Source organism: Coregonus lavaretus, assembly GCF_964263955.1.
Source record: "Coregonus lavaretus genome assembly, chromosome: 36".
Lineage (NCBI taxonomy): Eukaryota > Metazoa > Chordata > Actinopteri > Salmoniformes > Salmonidae > Coregonus > Coregonus lavaretus.
This window is the reverse complement of record NC_140023.1, coordinates 18,782,120-18,794,619: the sequence shown is the minus strand read 5'-3', so window position 1 is coordinate 18,794,619 and position 12,500 is coordinate 18,782,120. Positions and strand designations below refer to the sequence as shown.

At 44.7% G+C, this 12,500-nt stretch overlaps 1 protein-coding gene across 3 annotated transcripts in view; it reads left to right on the top strand.

Moving 5' to 3' along the window:
• Positions 1 to 12,500, top strand: part of LOC311110862 (KH domain-containing RNA-binding protein QKI-like) — a gene marked incomplete at both ends in the record, with an annotated part of 84,948 nt that overhangs the window by 28,045 nt on the left and 44,403 nt on the right. For all 3 annotated transcript variants that reach the window (XM_084153459.1, XM_084153458.1, XM_084153457.1), the window contains one exon: positions 1 to 223. This exon is cut by the window's left edge and continues 19 nt beyond it. In XM_084153459.1, the coding sequence (XP_084009585.1) occupies positions 1 to 223 (223 nt within the window). The remainder of the gene's footprint in view (positions 224 to 12,500) is intronic.

Below are 12,500 nucleotides of genomic sequence, written 5' to 3'. Positions count from 1 at the left end.
GGACATGTACAACGACACGCTAAACGGTAGCACAGAGAAGAGGAGCAGTGAGCTCCCTGACGCAGTGGGCCCCATCGTGCAGCTCCAGGAGAAACTCTTTGTGCCTGTAAAAGAGTACCCCGATGTGAGTACAACCTTTCATGTGATTATACACACATGCACGCACACACACACGACATCTCCCCACATACACACACCCGAAGGACCACCACCAATGAAAAATGTATGTTTGTGTCAAGGCACTTTCCTAGATTCATATGAATAATATAATTTCTGGTAAACTGGGTGCAGCTCTATTCAGTATGAGCCTTATTGGATTACCAGGTATTTACAAATCCAGGTAATCTAGCTTCCTCTGCATTAGAGGATGGGCCCATGTCCCAGTTATTGATTAGGTTAGGATATATGGAAGGAGGGGGATTCTGACTGGGTATGTAAACCTGAGGGATAGCTACTGTTATTGGACGGATTGTTCTACGTGCAGAATAGTCTCAGTTTGCCTATATTTATTGACATGGTCTTGAATAATGGCACTCAATTCATTCCCTTAATCTGAATCATACTAGTACTGTACTATCAGCACTACATTGTTGAAAGATTCTGAAAACAGAAAATTCTGTAATGGCACCATGTCTACTATATCATTTCTGAACTGCGGTGCTGTTTCTTTACCTTTACCTCATGTAGACATAGTATATAATAAATAAACTACAGAAATACATTAGGTAGTGGGTACTAGGTAGAAGATGCAGTATCTACCTCTATAATCTATACAAGTCCTCACATTGAATTCCCCTCAACTGTGTGCGTATGTTGATTCTAACTCACACCTGAAACCGCGTAGTAGTTAACAAATCTTTTAAGCAATCGCCCTCAGATCCTGCTCGCCTAAGCCTCCTGGCCCAGGAGGAGTGAGTCGAGCTCCGAGCTGATTGATCCCTATTAACTTGTTTCTCTGAGTGGCTGATTCTTGCGAGGGCAGCATTAATGGAGGTGAGTCCTTGGAGGTTTAAACACACCCCTCCAGTCCAGATTAGTCTGCTGTATTTCTGCTGAAGTTTTAAGGATATAAAAAGGTTGTTTATGCCACCATATTTCCCCGGGGGGTGAAACAGTAGTGATTGAGTCAGACCGCCTCTTATTGACCAGTGTATCTGGAATTATTGGATTCCATCCCCCAGAAGGGCCTTTTTCATGTTGCATGTAATGAATTTGTAACAGATTGTGAATATGGATATTGTGGTAAATGTATTTGATGTATGAATTGATTTAGCTTTGGTGACATTCCTTTAGGAATTGAGGGGTACTGTCTCTGCAGTCTGTCTGCCTGTATTGGCTGTAGATGGTGTGAGCTACGTTTCTGGGTCTTTTAGTTTCTCTGTCAGTCCGTGTGTGTTGGCCTGCTCCACTAGTCTCCAGTAAAGGCCAGCAGCAGCAGAAGAGTGACTGAGTGTCGATGCTGGCTGTCCTTGCTGCTCTGAAGGACAGGGAGGATCATTATTACTCAGGATGGGTTCATTAGGAACACTGGGAGATGAAATGCGAGGGCTTCAAGTTGTCCCCACCTGAGAGTGCTGGAGCCCTGAGAGAGAGAGTGTGTGTGTGTGTGTGTGTGTGTGTGTGTACACATTTTACTATACTTGTGAGTACCAGAAGTCCTCACAAAAATATTGAACCACCTGAAATTCAGAGAAGTGAGGACATTTTGCCAGTCCTCACTTGTAAAAAGGCTATTTTAGTCTTAGGGGTTAGGGTTACAGTTAAGGTTAGAATGATGGTTAGGGCCTCCCGAGTGGTGCAGCGGTCTAAGGCACTGCATCGCAGTGTTGCGGTGTCACTACAGCCTGGGGTTCGATCCCAGGCTGTGTCATGACCGGGAGTCCCAAAGGGCGGCACACAATTTGCCCAGCGTCGTCCGGGTTAGGGGAGGGTTTGGCGGGGGGGCTTTACTTGGCTCAACGCGCTCTAGTGACTCCTTGTGGCGGCCCGGGCGCCTGCAGGCTGACTTCAGTCGTCACTTGAACGGTGTTTCCTCCGACACTGGCTGGCTTCCGGGTTAAGCGAGCGGGTGTTAAGAAGCGCGGTTTGGCGGGTCATGTTTCGGAGGACGCATGACTTGACCTTCGCCTCTCCCGAGCCCATTGGGGAGTTGCAGTGATGAGACAAGATCGTAATTGGATCGCAATTGGATATCACAAAATTGGGGAGAAAAAGGGGGTAAAAAATTACAGTTAGGGGTTAGGTTTAGGGCTAGGAGTTTATGAAAATATGATTTTGAATGGGAATCAATTGTTGGTCCCCAAAAAATAATTCCACTGTGTATGTGTGTGTGGTTTTGCGTACATGCTTATCATTGCTGATCATTCTCATCACTGACATTAAGTGTTGATGGTGTTAGTGATGTGTTTTCCACAGGTTAGAGTAGTTAACCCCTTACAGTCGATGTCCACGCATAAAAAAATCATCCCCATCAAAATCTGTCAGTTTAAACTAGAGATATCTGTAATCCACCACATCCACCGATGTCACCCTTACGCATCTGCTGTGAAAATTGGCAGAGCTAGAGCCATGTTTGTCAGACCATGAGGCATCCCGAAAATCTGTAATCTCACAAAAACGTCTGTAGCCTCCGAACGGTTTGGCCTAAAAACTATTATGACCCTTCTATGGAAAGATGAGACTCTCACAAACACGATGGTGTTCTCTCTACCACCCTAACAAGCGTCACGGGACTCGTCTGAAGTCGGTACAGCCGACATGCCAACTTCTGTCTGTAGTGTCCGAACAGTTTGGGCTACACACCAATATGACCCTTCAACGGAAATGGTGAATCTCTGGACGCCCACAAGCCTCACAAGACTAGTCTGAATGTAGACAGGTACCAGATAAATTGAAGTACTGTATATATGTGACCGAACGGCTCAATTCGGTCTTATGTAGCAACATTTGAAATGAAAAAGAGACAGCTAGAAAATTGTATATCATACACTACAGTTGAGGAACAATGGGAAAGTAATTCTGTTTTGAAAGTTGATAAACTTGTAACCTCACCTTTGAGAAAATGGCCTTTGAATGTTTTGGTTCACCTACTGGAGAGCTCTTCTTTGTCTACACCCATTCAGCATCGTTCACACCCTCTTAAGCTTTAGCCCCACCCATCTCTTTAAGGGTTGATCCGAGCGTTCTGTCCTAACAACAGCAGTCAATCACCAAGCTAACTGGCTAACGTTGGCTAGCTTGCTAGCTACTTCCAGACACAAATGAGAGAACAGCTCACTCTGACCATTTTACTCGCCCTAGCAGAGCTGGTTAGGCTGTTTTTATGTTATCCAAAGCGTTGGGGACTGCAACTGTGTTGCTGGCAACAATTTACGCTTTTTTGCCAACGTTTACTGACACCAGCCAAATTCTACGGGTGTTGAGCGTTCGTAAATTCGTCAGTTATTCTGCGTTCTCGCACACTCAGACGGGAGTGCTCTGAAATTGGAGTAGATAGCCAGAGCGAATTTACCAGCTACGTCTATCAACAGTTGTCGCAGTGACATCATTAACATTCTATTGAAATGGTTACTTGCATAGTGGAGTCTTTTGTTAAGACATGTAGCTAGCTAGCTAGCTAAACAATGAACCATAATCCCAACTCATGACGTTACTACCCTGCATGAATCTGCAGGTAGCTAACCATCCAGGTTCAATGTTAGATAGCTAACATTAGGCTATAACTAGCAAAGCAAATGGATCTGAGATACTAATAATATTACTACACAGATCATACACGTAACGTTACCTAGCGAGCCAGCCAGCTAACTTTAGCTAGCTAGCTAACAGTACACTTTAACTTGAAATGAAAATGACTTTCTGACAAAATTAGAAATGTGTAATATCTGAAAATGTAGCTAGCTATCTTACCAGTATACATGGATGGACGCTTCTCCCTCTCTGTCACAGATGCCATGGTTGCCCTTAGTTTGAAGATGTAATCTCCTTAGCTATCATACTCTAATTCCACTGTTTTCAAAACTCGGTCCTCCAGAAAGTAGAGAGCAATACATATATTTAAAAAAAAGCGCGTTAGACAGGATTACCTACACATACTGACCAGCTCAAATAGACAGAAGCACGCTACATGGCAGACCAATCCGAACTCATCTCTCAGCATGTCCAGCCCACTCATTATCTCATCCAATCATGGCTAGCAGGAAGGTTGCTGTCTTTTTCTGTGGCTAAACCAACTAGGCTCGTAATTTAACAATTTTATTCGTATTTAGAGATGGCATACAAGTTTGTTATTAAGGCACATGAAAGTTCACATTCCAGAAGGCATTTCTGCCAAAAAGCTCATTTTCAAATGGCTCTCCTGTGAAGTAGTGACGCGCGACATACACCTAGTTTCCTGAAACGAGTCACACATGGAGATACTGTAGTTTAGTGCCTAAAATAAGGGGTTAAATACATGCCAGTATGAAAATGTATGCACTCACTAACTGTAAGTCGCTCTGGATAAGAGTGTCTGCTAAATGACTAAAATGTAAATGTCAAAAGTTTCCTGATCTTTCTTATATCTCTCATATATAGGACAGACACTTTGACTATCTGTTTTTCCGTGTATGAAGCTGTTTTTCAATGTGTAATAGCAGTAAGGCCAAATTCAATGTTTCAGCATTTTATTTTATTTTTATACCTTAAGGGGTCCTAAAATTCCAAATCAAATAGCTAAATGATCCTGGGTATCACCTCTCACCTGGAGACAGGAATAAATGGCTAATTGCAGAGGACCCCAATGTAGGAAAGCATTAACTTCAAACTGTCAGCTCTGAAAGCATGTGTGCTCATGGCTCTTCATGGAGCTGCTTCTGAAGCACTTAAATTATAGATCCGGGTGTCATAGGAGGTGGGAGGAGGGAGGGAGCGATGTTGTGTGTGTGTGTGTGTGTGTATGTGTGCGTGCTGGGGGTGCTTACTGAGGGATGCCAATTACCTCCACTTGAAGGGTAATGATTAAGGGCAGGCATGGGGTACTACCCTGGAGAGGAGTGGATGGGGGTATTGAGGAGGACGAAAGGGGTAGATTGGTGATGGTGGGGTGGGGTGGTGGCATGGTGTGAAGGGAGAAGCACCGGGGTGTTGGGAGAGGTGCTGGGTGGCTTCATGGAGTAGAGGAAGTAAAGGTGGGGGGTAAAGCAGGGAGCTAAGGGGAAGTGTCACAATGGAAGGAGAGGGTGGGAGAGGTGTTGATATGAAAAGTGAGAGGGTAGTGGGTTGCACCCTTGTGTGTGCGTGTGCGCGTACGTGTGAGGTGATGATGAATGTGTGTGTGAGATGTGGTGGGGGAACCGGGGCAGGGGTTTCGTGGCCTGGTCTGTCTGATAAAGAGAGAAAACATTCTCTCGTGTCTCAACCTCGTTTCTGGGACAGGAGAGCAGCGGCACGGAAATTAATTTGCCCCTTCAAACTCCTCGCAGCGCTGCTGTCACTGACTTGGCAGCCCACACCCGTTCCAATTTGCAGAACAATGTTATTAAGCAGAGAGATACAGAAATCCAGAAGAGCATTGCCTCTCAGTTTGTATTGTTTTATTGTCATTCATTTGGGTATTTCAGTATGTGTATGACTGTGTGTGTGTGTGAAAAAGAAAGGGAATAGTGTAGCTAGATAGTGGTTAATGGATGGTATTCTAGTCTATTTCAGGGGTTTGTGGTGAATACAACAGTGTGAGTTGGAGGTTGGAGGGAGGGGGACAGGCAATGTGAATGAGCTGTTGTCATCCATCATTTGGCTGCTGCGTATCCTTTTCTGGGTCATGCTCGTCCACAGTGGAGATGAGCGAGAGAGACCACAACTGATTATGAATTAATTAGAAGCATGTGCGGCTGGATTGATTCTCCCTCAGTCTTCTCATTTGGCCTTGGCCATCCTTCACAAACCTCATGGAGGGAGGGAGGGAGGGAGGGAGGGAGGGAGAAAGCGAGGTAAGGAGAGAGACCGGAAGGGAAGGAGAGAGAGAGAGATGGAGAGAGAGAAATGGAGAGAGAGAGGTGAGGGCAGGGGGGAGTGACCTTGGTTTTAGGAGGGCAGCCCTCCCTCCCACCCCTGCTGCTGGAGGTCCACTTGAGGTGCAGAGAAGATTGAGTGAAGGGGTGAGAGAGAAGGAGAGGAGAGAGGGCTGTCTGTGTTTGTGATTAGGTGAGCTATGGCATATAAATTAGCCCCCTCATTAATGTGATGATAATAAACAGCACTAGACACAGGGGAGACGCTGGGGAGAGAGGAAGGTGCCAGCAACACAGCAACACTGGCGTTGTGGATCACTGCTTGGCTAATGAAGGTTAATTAGGGTTCATTAGGACATTAGGACCGCTCCGACAACACACAGCATCATCACCCAGGAGGGGCTGAGGCTGGGATTAGGCTCACCTCATTCTGTCATTCACTACAGACAGCTCAAACAGATGACGCAATGCCAATGTCAGTCTACTAAATCTATGAAAAGGGAAATCATTCAGTTATGCTGGAAATGAAAAGGGGGATTATACATGATTACAAAATAGGAGGAAGATAGATGTAATTTTCGGATTACTGTTACTACGAACCAAAAGGAATTTCTCGTACTATTTTCAAGGCCCTGCTCTCCTGCATTTCATGTTCAAACATACGTTAAAGGATATGTGAATGTCCATTGGTATGATCATAAGGTCAATTATGATAAGATCAATAATCACGCACACGAACGCGCAAGCGCACACACACATATGCACACACATACAGTACACACGCACGCACGCACCCTCTCCTGAAGGAGCTATCTGGCCTTTCTTCTTCCACGCTCAGCCTCTTGTCCTCCATAATAATGAAAACAAAAGACATCCTGCAGAAGGGAATTAGAGCAGAGTGCGATTAGAAGCCATGCAATAATTAATTTGCCTATTACAGCGGCTAGCTCGTTTATCTTCATAAGATAATAAGATCAGTCTGGTGGTTGGTCCATCGTGCTCCCAGTCTTAAATGGCCCTAATTATGTTCAGCTCCCCCGTTTTATTGTAGCTGATAGAAAACACACTTAATCTCCACTGCCCAGATTGGGTAAATAGGGTGAGTCCTTTAAAAGCAGATATTAGACATTCCATTAGCTTCAATGGATTTTCTTACTTTCCTGCTCCCTCGCTCTCTCTCTTAGTTTAGGGGGAGCAGTGAGGAGTGGAGGTGAGGTGGGTTGAGTCGGTGCTGCAGGGGCCACTAAGTCAATCTGTCTCTGTTCTGTTGGCCTTTCCGGCTGGCTGCTGCAGTTAGGCTGCCCTCCCTCTCTGATCAATACTATGGATGGGATTTGGATCCACCATTATATTGCAATGATTTGAACCATTCCATCCACCCTGTCCAGTGTCCACCCATCCACCCTAGAAATGATGGAAATTGTGCTGTTTGGCCGAGATTGTGGGAGACTTACTTGCTTTATAAATACATGGACAGTGGACACACGCCTACATTTGTGTTTGACCCCAGTGCACCTGCTGCGGGCCTGTGTTGGTTATTTTAAAGGAAGAGAATGCCCATTGTGATCCTGAGTGAGCTGCAGCTGCTGAGTGGATCACTCAAAGGCCTGACAGATAAGGTTAAACACTGGAAGAGGGACGTAGGGGGTAGGGGGGCACCCTCCACAAAGACAATATTCCTGTCTGAAGCACACTCACCTGCCACCGCTGATACAGTGCCTTGCAAAAGTATTCATCCCCCTTGGCGTTTTTCCTATTTTGTTGCATTACAACCTGTAATTTAAATGGATTTTTATCTGGATTTCATGTAATGGACATACACAAAATAGTCAAAATTGGTGAAGTGAAATGAAAAAAATATTAGTCTGCAACACCACTAAGCAATGGGCACCAGCAAGCGGCACCATGAAGACCAAGGAGCTATCCAAACAGGTCAGGGACAAAGTTGTGGAGAAGTACAGATCAGGGTTGGGTTATAAAAAAACATCCGAAACGTTGAACATCCCACGGAGCACCATTTAAATCCATTATTAAAAAATTGAAAGAATATGGCACCACAACAAACCTGCCAAGAGAGGGCCGCCCACCAAAACTCATGGACCAGGCAAGGAGGGCATTAATCAGAGAGGCAACAAAGAGACCAAAGATAACCCTGAAGGAGCTGCAAAGCTCCACAGCGGAGATTGGAGTATCTGTCCATAGGACCACTTTAAGCCGTACACTCCACAGAGCTGGGCTTTACGGAAGAGTGGCCAGAAAAAAGCCATTGCTTAAAGAAAAAAATAAGCAAACACGTTTGGTGTTCGCCAAAAGGCATGTGGGAGACTCCCCAAACATATGGAAGAAGGTACTCACACAAATTCCCTCTCTCACATTGCCAGTCACTCGCACAGATTTCACCTGACAAGATGGGAGATGGGATTCTAATTCTGCACTTTTTATTCTCCTCCTGTCAACTCATGCACACACAAGGACACACACACACACAAGGACACACACACACAAGGACACACACACACAAGGAAACACACACACAATAGGGCTGCACATTTAATCGAATTACATCGAAATCGCAATATTGACATGTGCAATGGTCATATTGCAAGAGATTTCCATGTCGCATTATTTTGAAACGCCACTCCGCCGTGTGTAACATCCGTTTTGATAGTTTACTCTGTTTGTCGTCTCTCTCCCTCTCTTTCCTTGCGGCTGCTTCCCACACACATAAAGCCCCACCCCTGCCACTCAAGCAGCGCACTTCCTCCTCCCCACTGTTAGATTCACTATAAATTTGCATGCTGTTCTGTTAGATCAAATGGAGTCAACAGATTGTTCCAAACAAAAACAATGCTGCTTTACACTTTGCTTCTTAATATAAAACATTCGATTTCTATGATTCCAACAGTTCATCCAAGTGTTTTGATCTATATTGCAAGTGAAATCGCAATCGCAGTGTTTGGTTAAAAACATTTGCAATTCGATGTTTTGACCCATATCATGCAGCCATAACACACACATACTCCTGTCCTCCCGATACCCCACCTCGGTCCTACTCGGAGACATTCATCACTGCCAAATGTATCAAAGTCCTGGACTTGGTGTGATGGGAGAGATGGAACACAAAGCGAGGCAGAGCAGGAGATGAGAGATGGATGCTCCTGAGGGAGGGGTATCAAAATGCAGTTGACAGAGGAAGACCGGAGGAAGACCGGAGGAAGACCTGATGGAGACCGGAGGGGCGCTGAGAAGTGTGGCTTTGAGACTTTCACATCCATGCTGTCGCTTGCGCTTTGTTGCGCCGGGTTGTGTCACATGAATAAGGCAGAGTGTGTAAAAGAGCCCTGGCGACGCCGCTCACAGATTTCACAGATGCTCTTTTATGACCCAATTTACGGAGGAGCGGATGTTTGAATATGGCTCCCCGCTTGTGCCATCAAACCCCTCCAACTTATCCAGAATGCTGCAGCCCGCCTGGTGTTCAACCTTCCAAAGTTCTTCAATGTCACCCCGCTCCTCCGCACACTCCACTGGCTTCCAGTCGAAGCTCGCATCCACTACAAGACCATGAGACTTGCCTATGGAACAATGGTGGAACCACAATGGTGGAACCAGCTTCACCCTGAAGCTAGAACAGCAAAGTCCCTCCCCATCTTCCGAAAACATCTGAAACCCTTAATCTTAAATAATCCCACAGCACCCCCCCCTCCCACCCCCTGTAGCCTAGCTATGTGATTTGTGTTCCCTGTGAAGGGAGCTGAGGTGTACTTACGAAAATTAGGAAGTCCTGTGGTTTTTCTGATTGTCCAGACCCAAAGGGTACCTTGGAACATATTTTCTCCAGGAGGAAAGAAAGCGTGATTGACTAGAGTGACGCCACTGACTGAGCTCTCAAGCGCCAATGTGAATACCTCTGTGATGCCCAATCAAAGTGAGATTGCAAAGTGAAGTAACAGAATGATTTGAAATGGCAGGCATTGATAATTATGCAGAAGGCTGGTTCTATGGAGAACCCTGTATCCCTATGCTGAGATATGGTCTTTGTTTTTTCTTTCTCATTGGTAGTGGTGTGTGTTGTGTATGGAGGCATAGTGCATGGCAAAGCAGCAGAATGTGCCCTTTTCAACCATGCCAGGTGCAAACATCTTACTGTGGCAGCTGACAAACGGCTAAAACAACTGGGCTTTCAGCAAGGGCAGAAATACATGGAAAGACAGCATGGGCTCTGTTTATCGTGTCCATCTCTCACAAGCTCCACATTTAGAGGTATGGAGGATGAAACTGGAGATTCTACAATGTTTTTAGGCTTGTACATATCACATTTTGTACTTAACATTGTTTTCTTTCGGTTGGTATTCTAAGATAAGTAAATATATGTTCATGTTGTCCCTGAACTGGAGACCAATGAATAGAGTTCTCATAGAGAGGGAGAGAGGAGAGGAGAAGGGGGGAGCGAGAGAGCCAAATGAAAAGATTCAAATGCAGGTGACAGAGGAAGACCGGAGAAAGACCGGAGGAAGACCGGAGGGAGACCAGAGGGGTGCTAAGAAGTGTTGCTTTGAGTCCCCTTTCACTTCCATGCCGTCACTTGCACTTTGTTGCGCCAGGTTGTGTCACATGAATAAGGCAGAGTGTGTAAAAGAGCCCTGGCGACGCCGCTCACAGATTTCACAGATGCTCTTTTATGATCCAATTTACGGAGGAGGGGATGTTTGACTATGATAATGGATTTTGTCTTCTCATGCTTTGGAATACTAGAAGGGCTCAGAAATCTGAATGGACGGCTCAGGTATTTTGTTGAAATGTGGTAGGTAGGAAAATAACATTTACAGTACATGGTCATCATCTACATAAGGATGATTACGATGATGTTGATGATGATCATCATCATGACAGGGTGTAATAGACAGAGCCATATCCTGAATTTCTTGGAAGCTGCCTTGACGTTGTCTCCTGAATTGTAGGCTGAAAGTGATGGTCGTTCTATGGCTGATGGCTTTGCATCACAGGAGGCTGCTGAGGGGAGGAAGGCTCATAATAATGGCTGGAATGGAGTGAATGGAATGATATCAATCACATGGAAACCATGTGTTTGATGTGTTCGATACCATTCCATTTGTTCCATTCCAGCCATTACTGTGAGCCCGTTCTCCCCAATTAAGCCTGTGCTCTGTATTGTACCGTTCAGTATGATACAGAGAACCCTGTATCTGACCTGAGAGTAGGGCTGTTACGGTGAACTTATTACCGCCACACCGGCGGTCACGAGTCATGACGGCAGTCAAATTCCACATGACCGTTTAGTCATGGTAATTAGGCTTCTCCAAGCTCTGATGCTGCTGATGGTTATTAGTAGCCTACTAAATTGCTAACTGCCTGGTACTCAGCACTCTATTGTCCCTCTAATCACTCTTACATCAATGCAAATGTATTCGAAAATCTAATCAAACACTTCATGAGAGCCCATGAGCTCATGTTGCACAACATTTCTGTAGGCTATGCAGTTGCGTGAGAAAACAGAGTGATGGCCTCTATTAAAAAGAGGAGGATGCACATTGCTTCTCTTTACAACAGCAGTATTTCCTACCTGGCTGGCATGAAAATGAACGATGGGAAAAGCGTCCTCCATTCACTATTTAAGTCCATAGACGACCCGTGTTTCGAGACAGGTGCATGATAATGGTCCATTCTAAATCAAAACGAATTTCACACATATATATTATTTTGTATATGTAAAGACAACATTAAATTAAGAATAGTGTGATGGGTGACAATATTAGCCTATCACTTGTGAATTATATATTATAACTTGTGAATGATGCCCAGCGTGTGCAGTAAAGCAAGAAACAGCGCATGCTTTTTTTGCGACTTTTTCAAATCATAGTCGCACACCTCATGTAGCCTAGCCCATTAATCTGCTTTACAACCGGTGTAGAGCCTAACTGGCATACATACGCAGCGCGTGAGTTTCAAGTTTGGGGAAGATCATTTTCACCATAAAAATTCACCTTTATAATAAAAGCATTAGATGCATAATCGCATTTGTGGTCACTTTTGAGAATGGTGTTTTCCTGTTAATGGAACATTTGCGCTTATAGCCTACTGCTGTGTGCACATTGCTGGGCTTATAATGTGAAGAAATAGCCTAATATTTCATCAACATTTTAAGCTAAACGTTCTCATGCCTAATAGTTCATCAACATTTTAAGCTAAACGTTCTCATCTGTTGCGTCAGGCTCATTGCTTAAAACAGGTTTTTTGATGCTAGTGGTTGTATTAATTTGGGATCTACCGCATCCCACAACTGTCCCAGACTTTGTTTGGAATATTTATTTATCGCACAGAATAGAATAGGTCAACTTTTGTACTATGAGGGATAGTAGATCGACATAGGCTAGTGCTTTTGCTGTTCATTAGGCCTACTCAAATTGTTTGCTGAGGAAAAGTAAATGTGGACAGTTATTCCAATATCTTAAATATGCGCCTTGGAATTGGATAAGGACGCGCACAGTA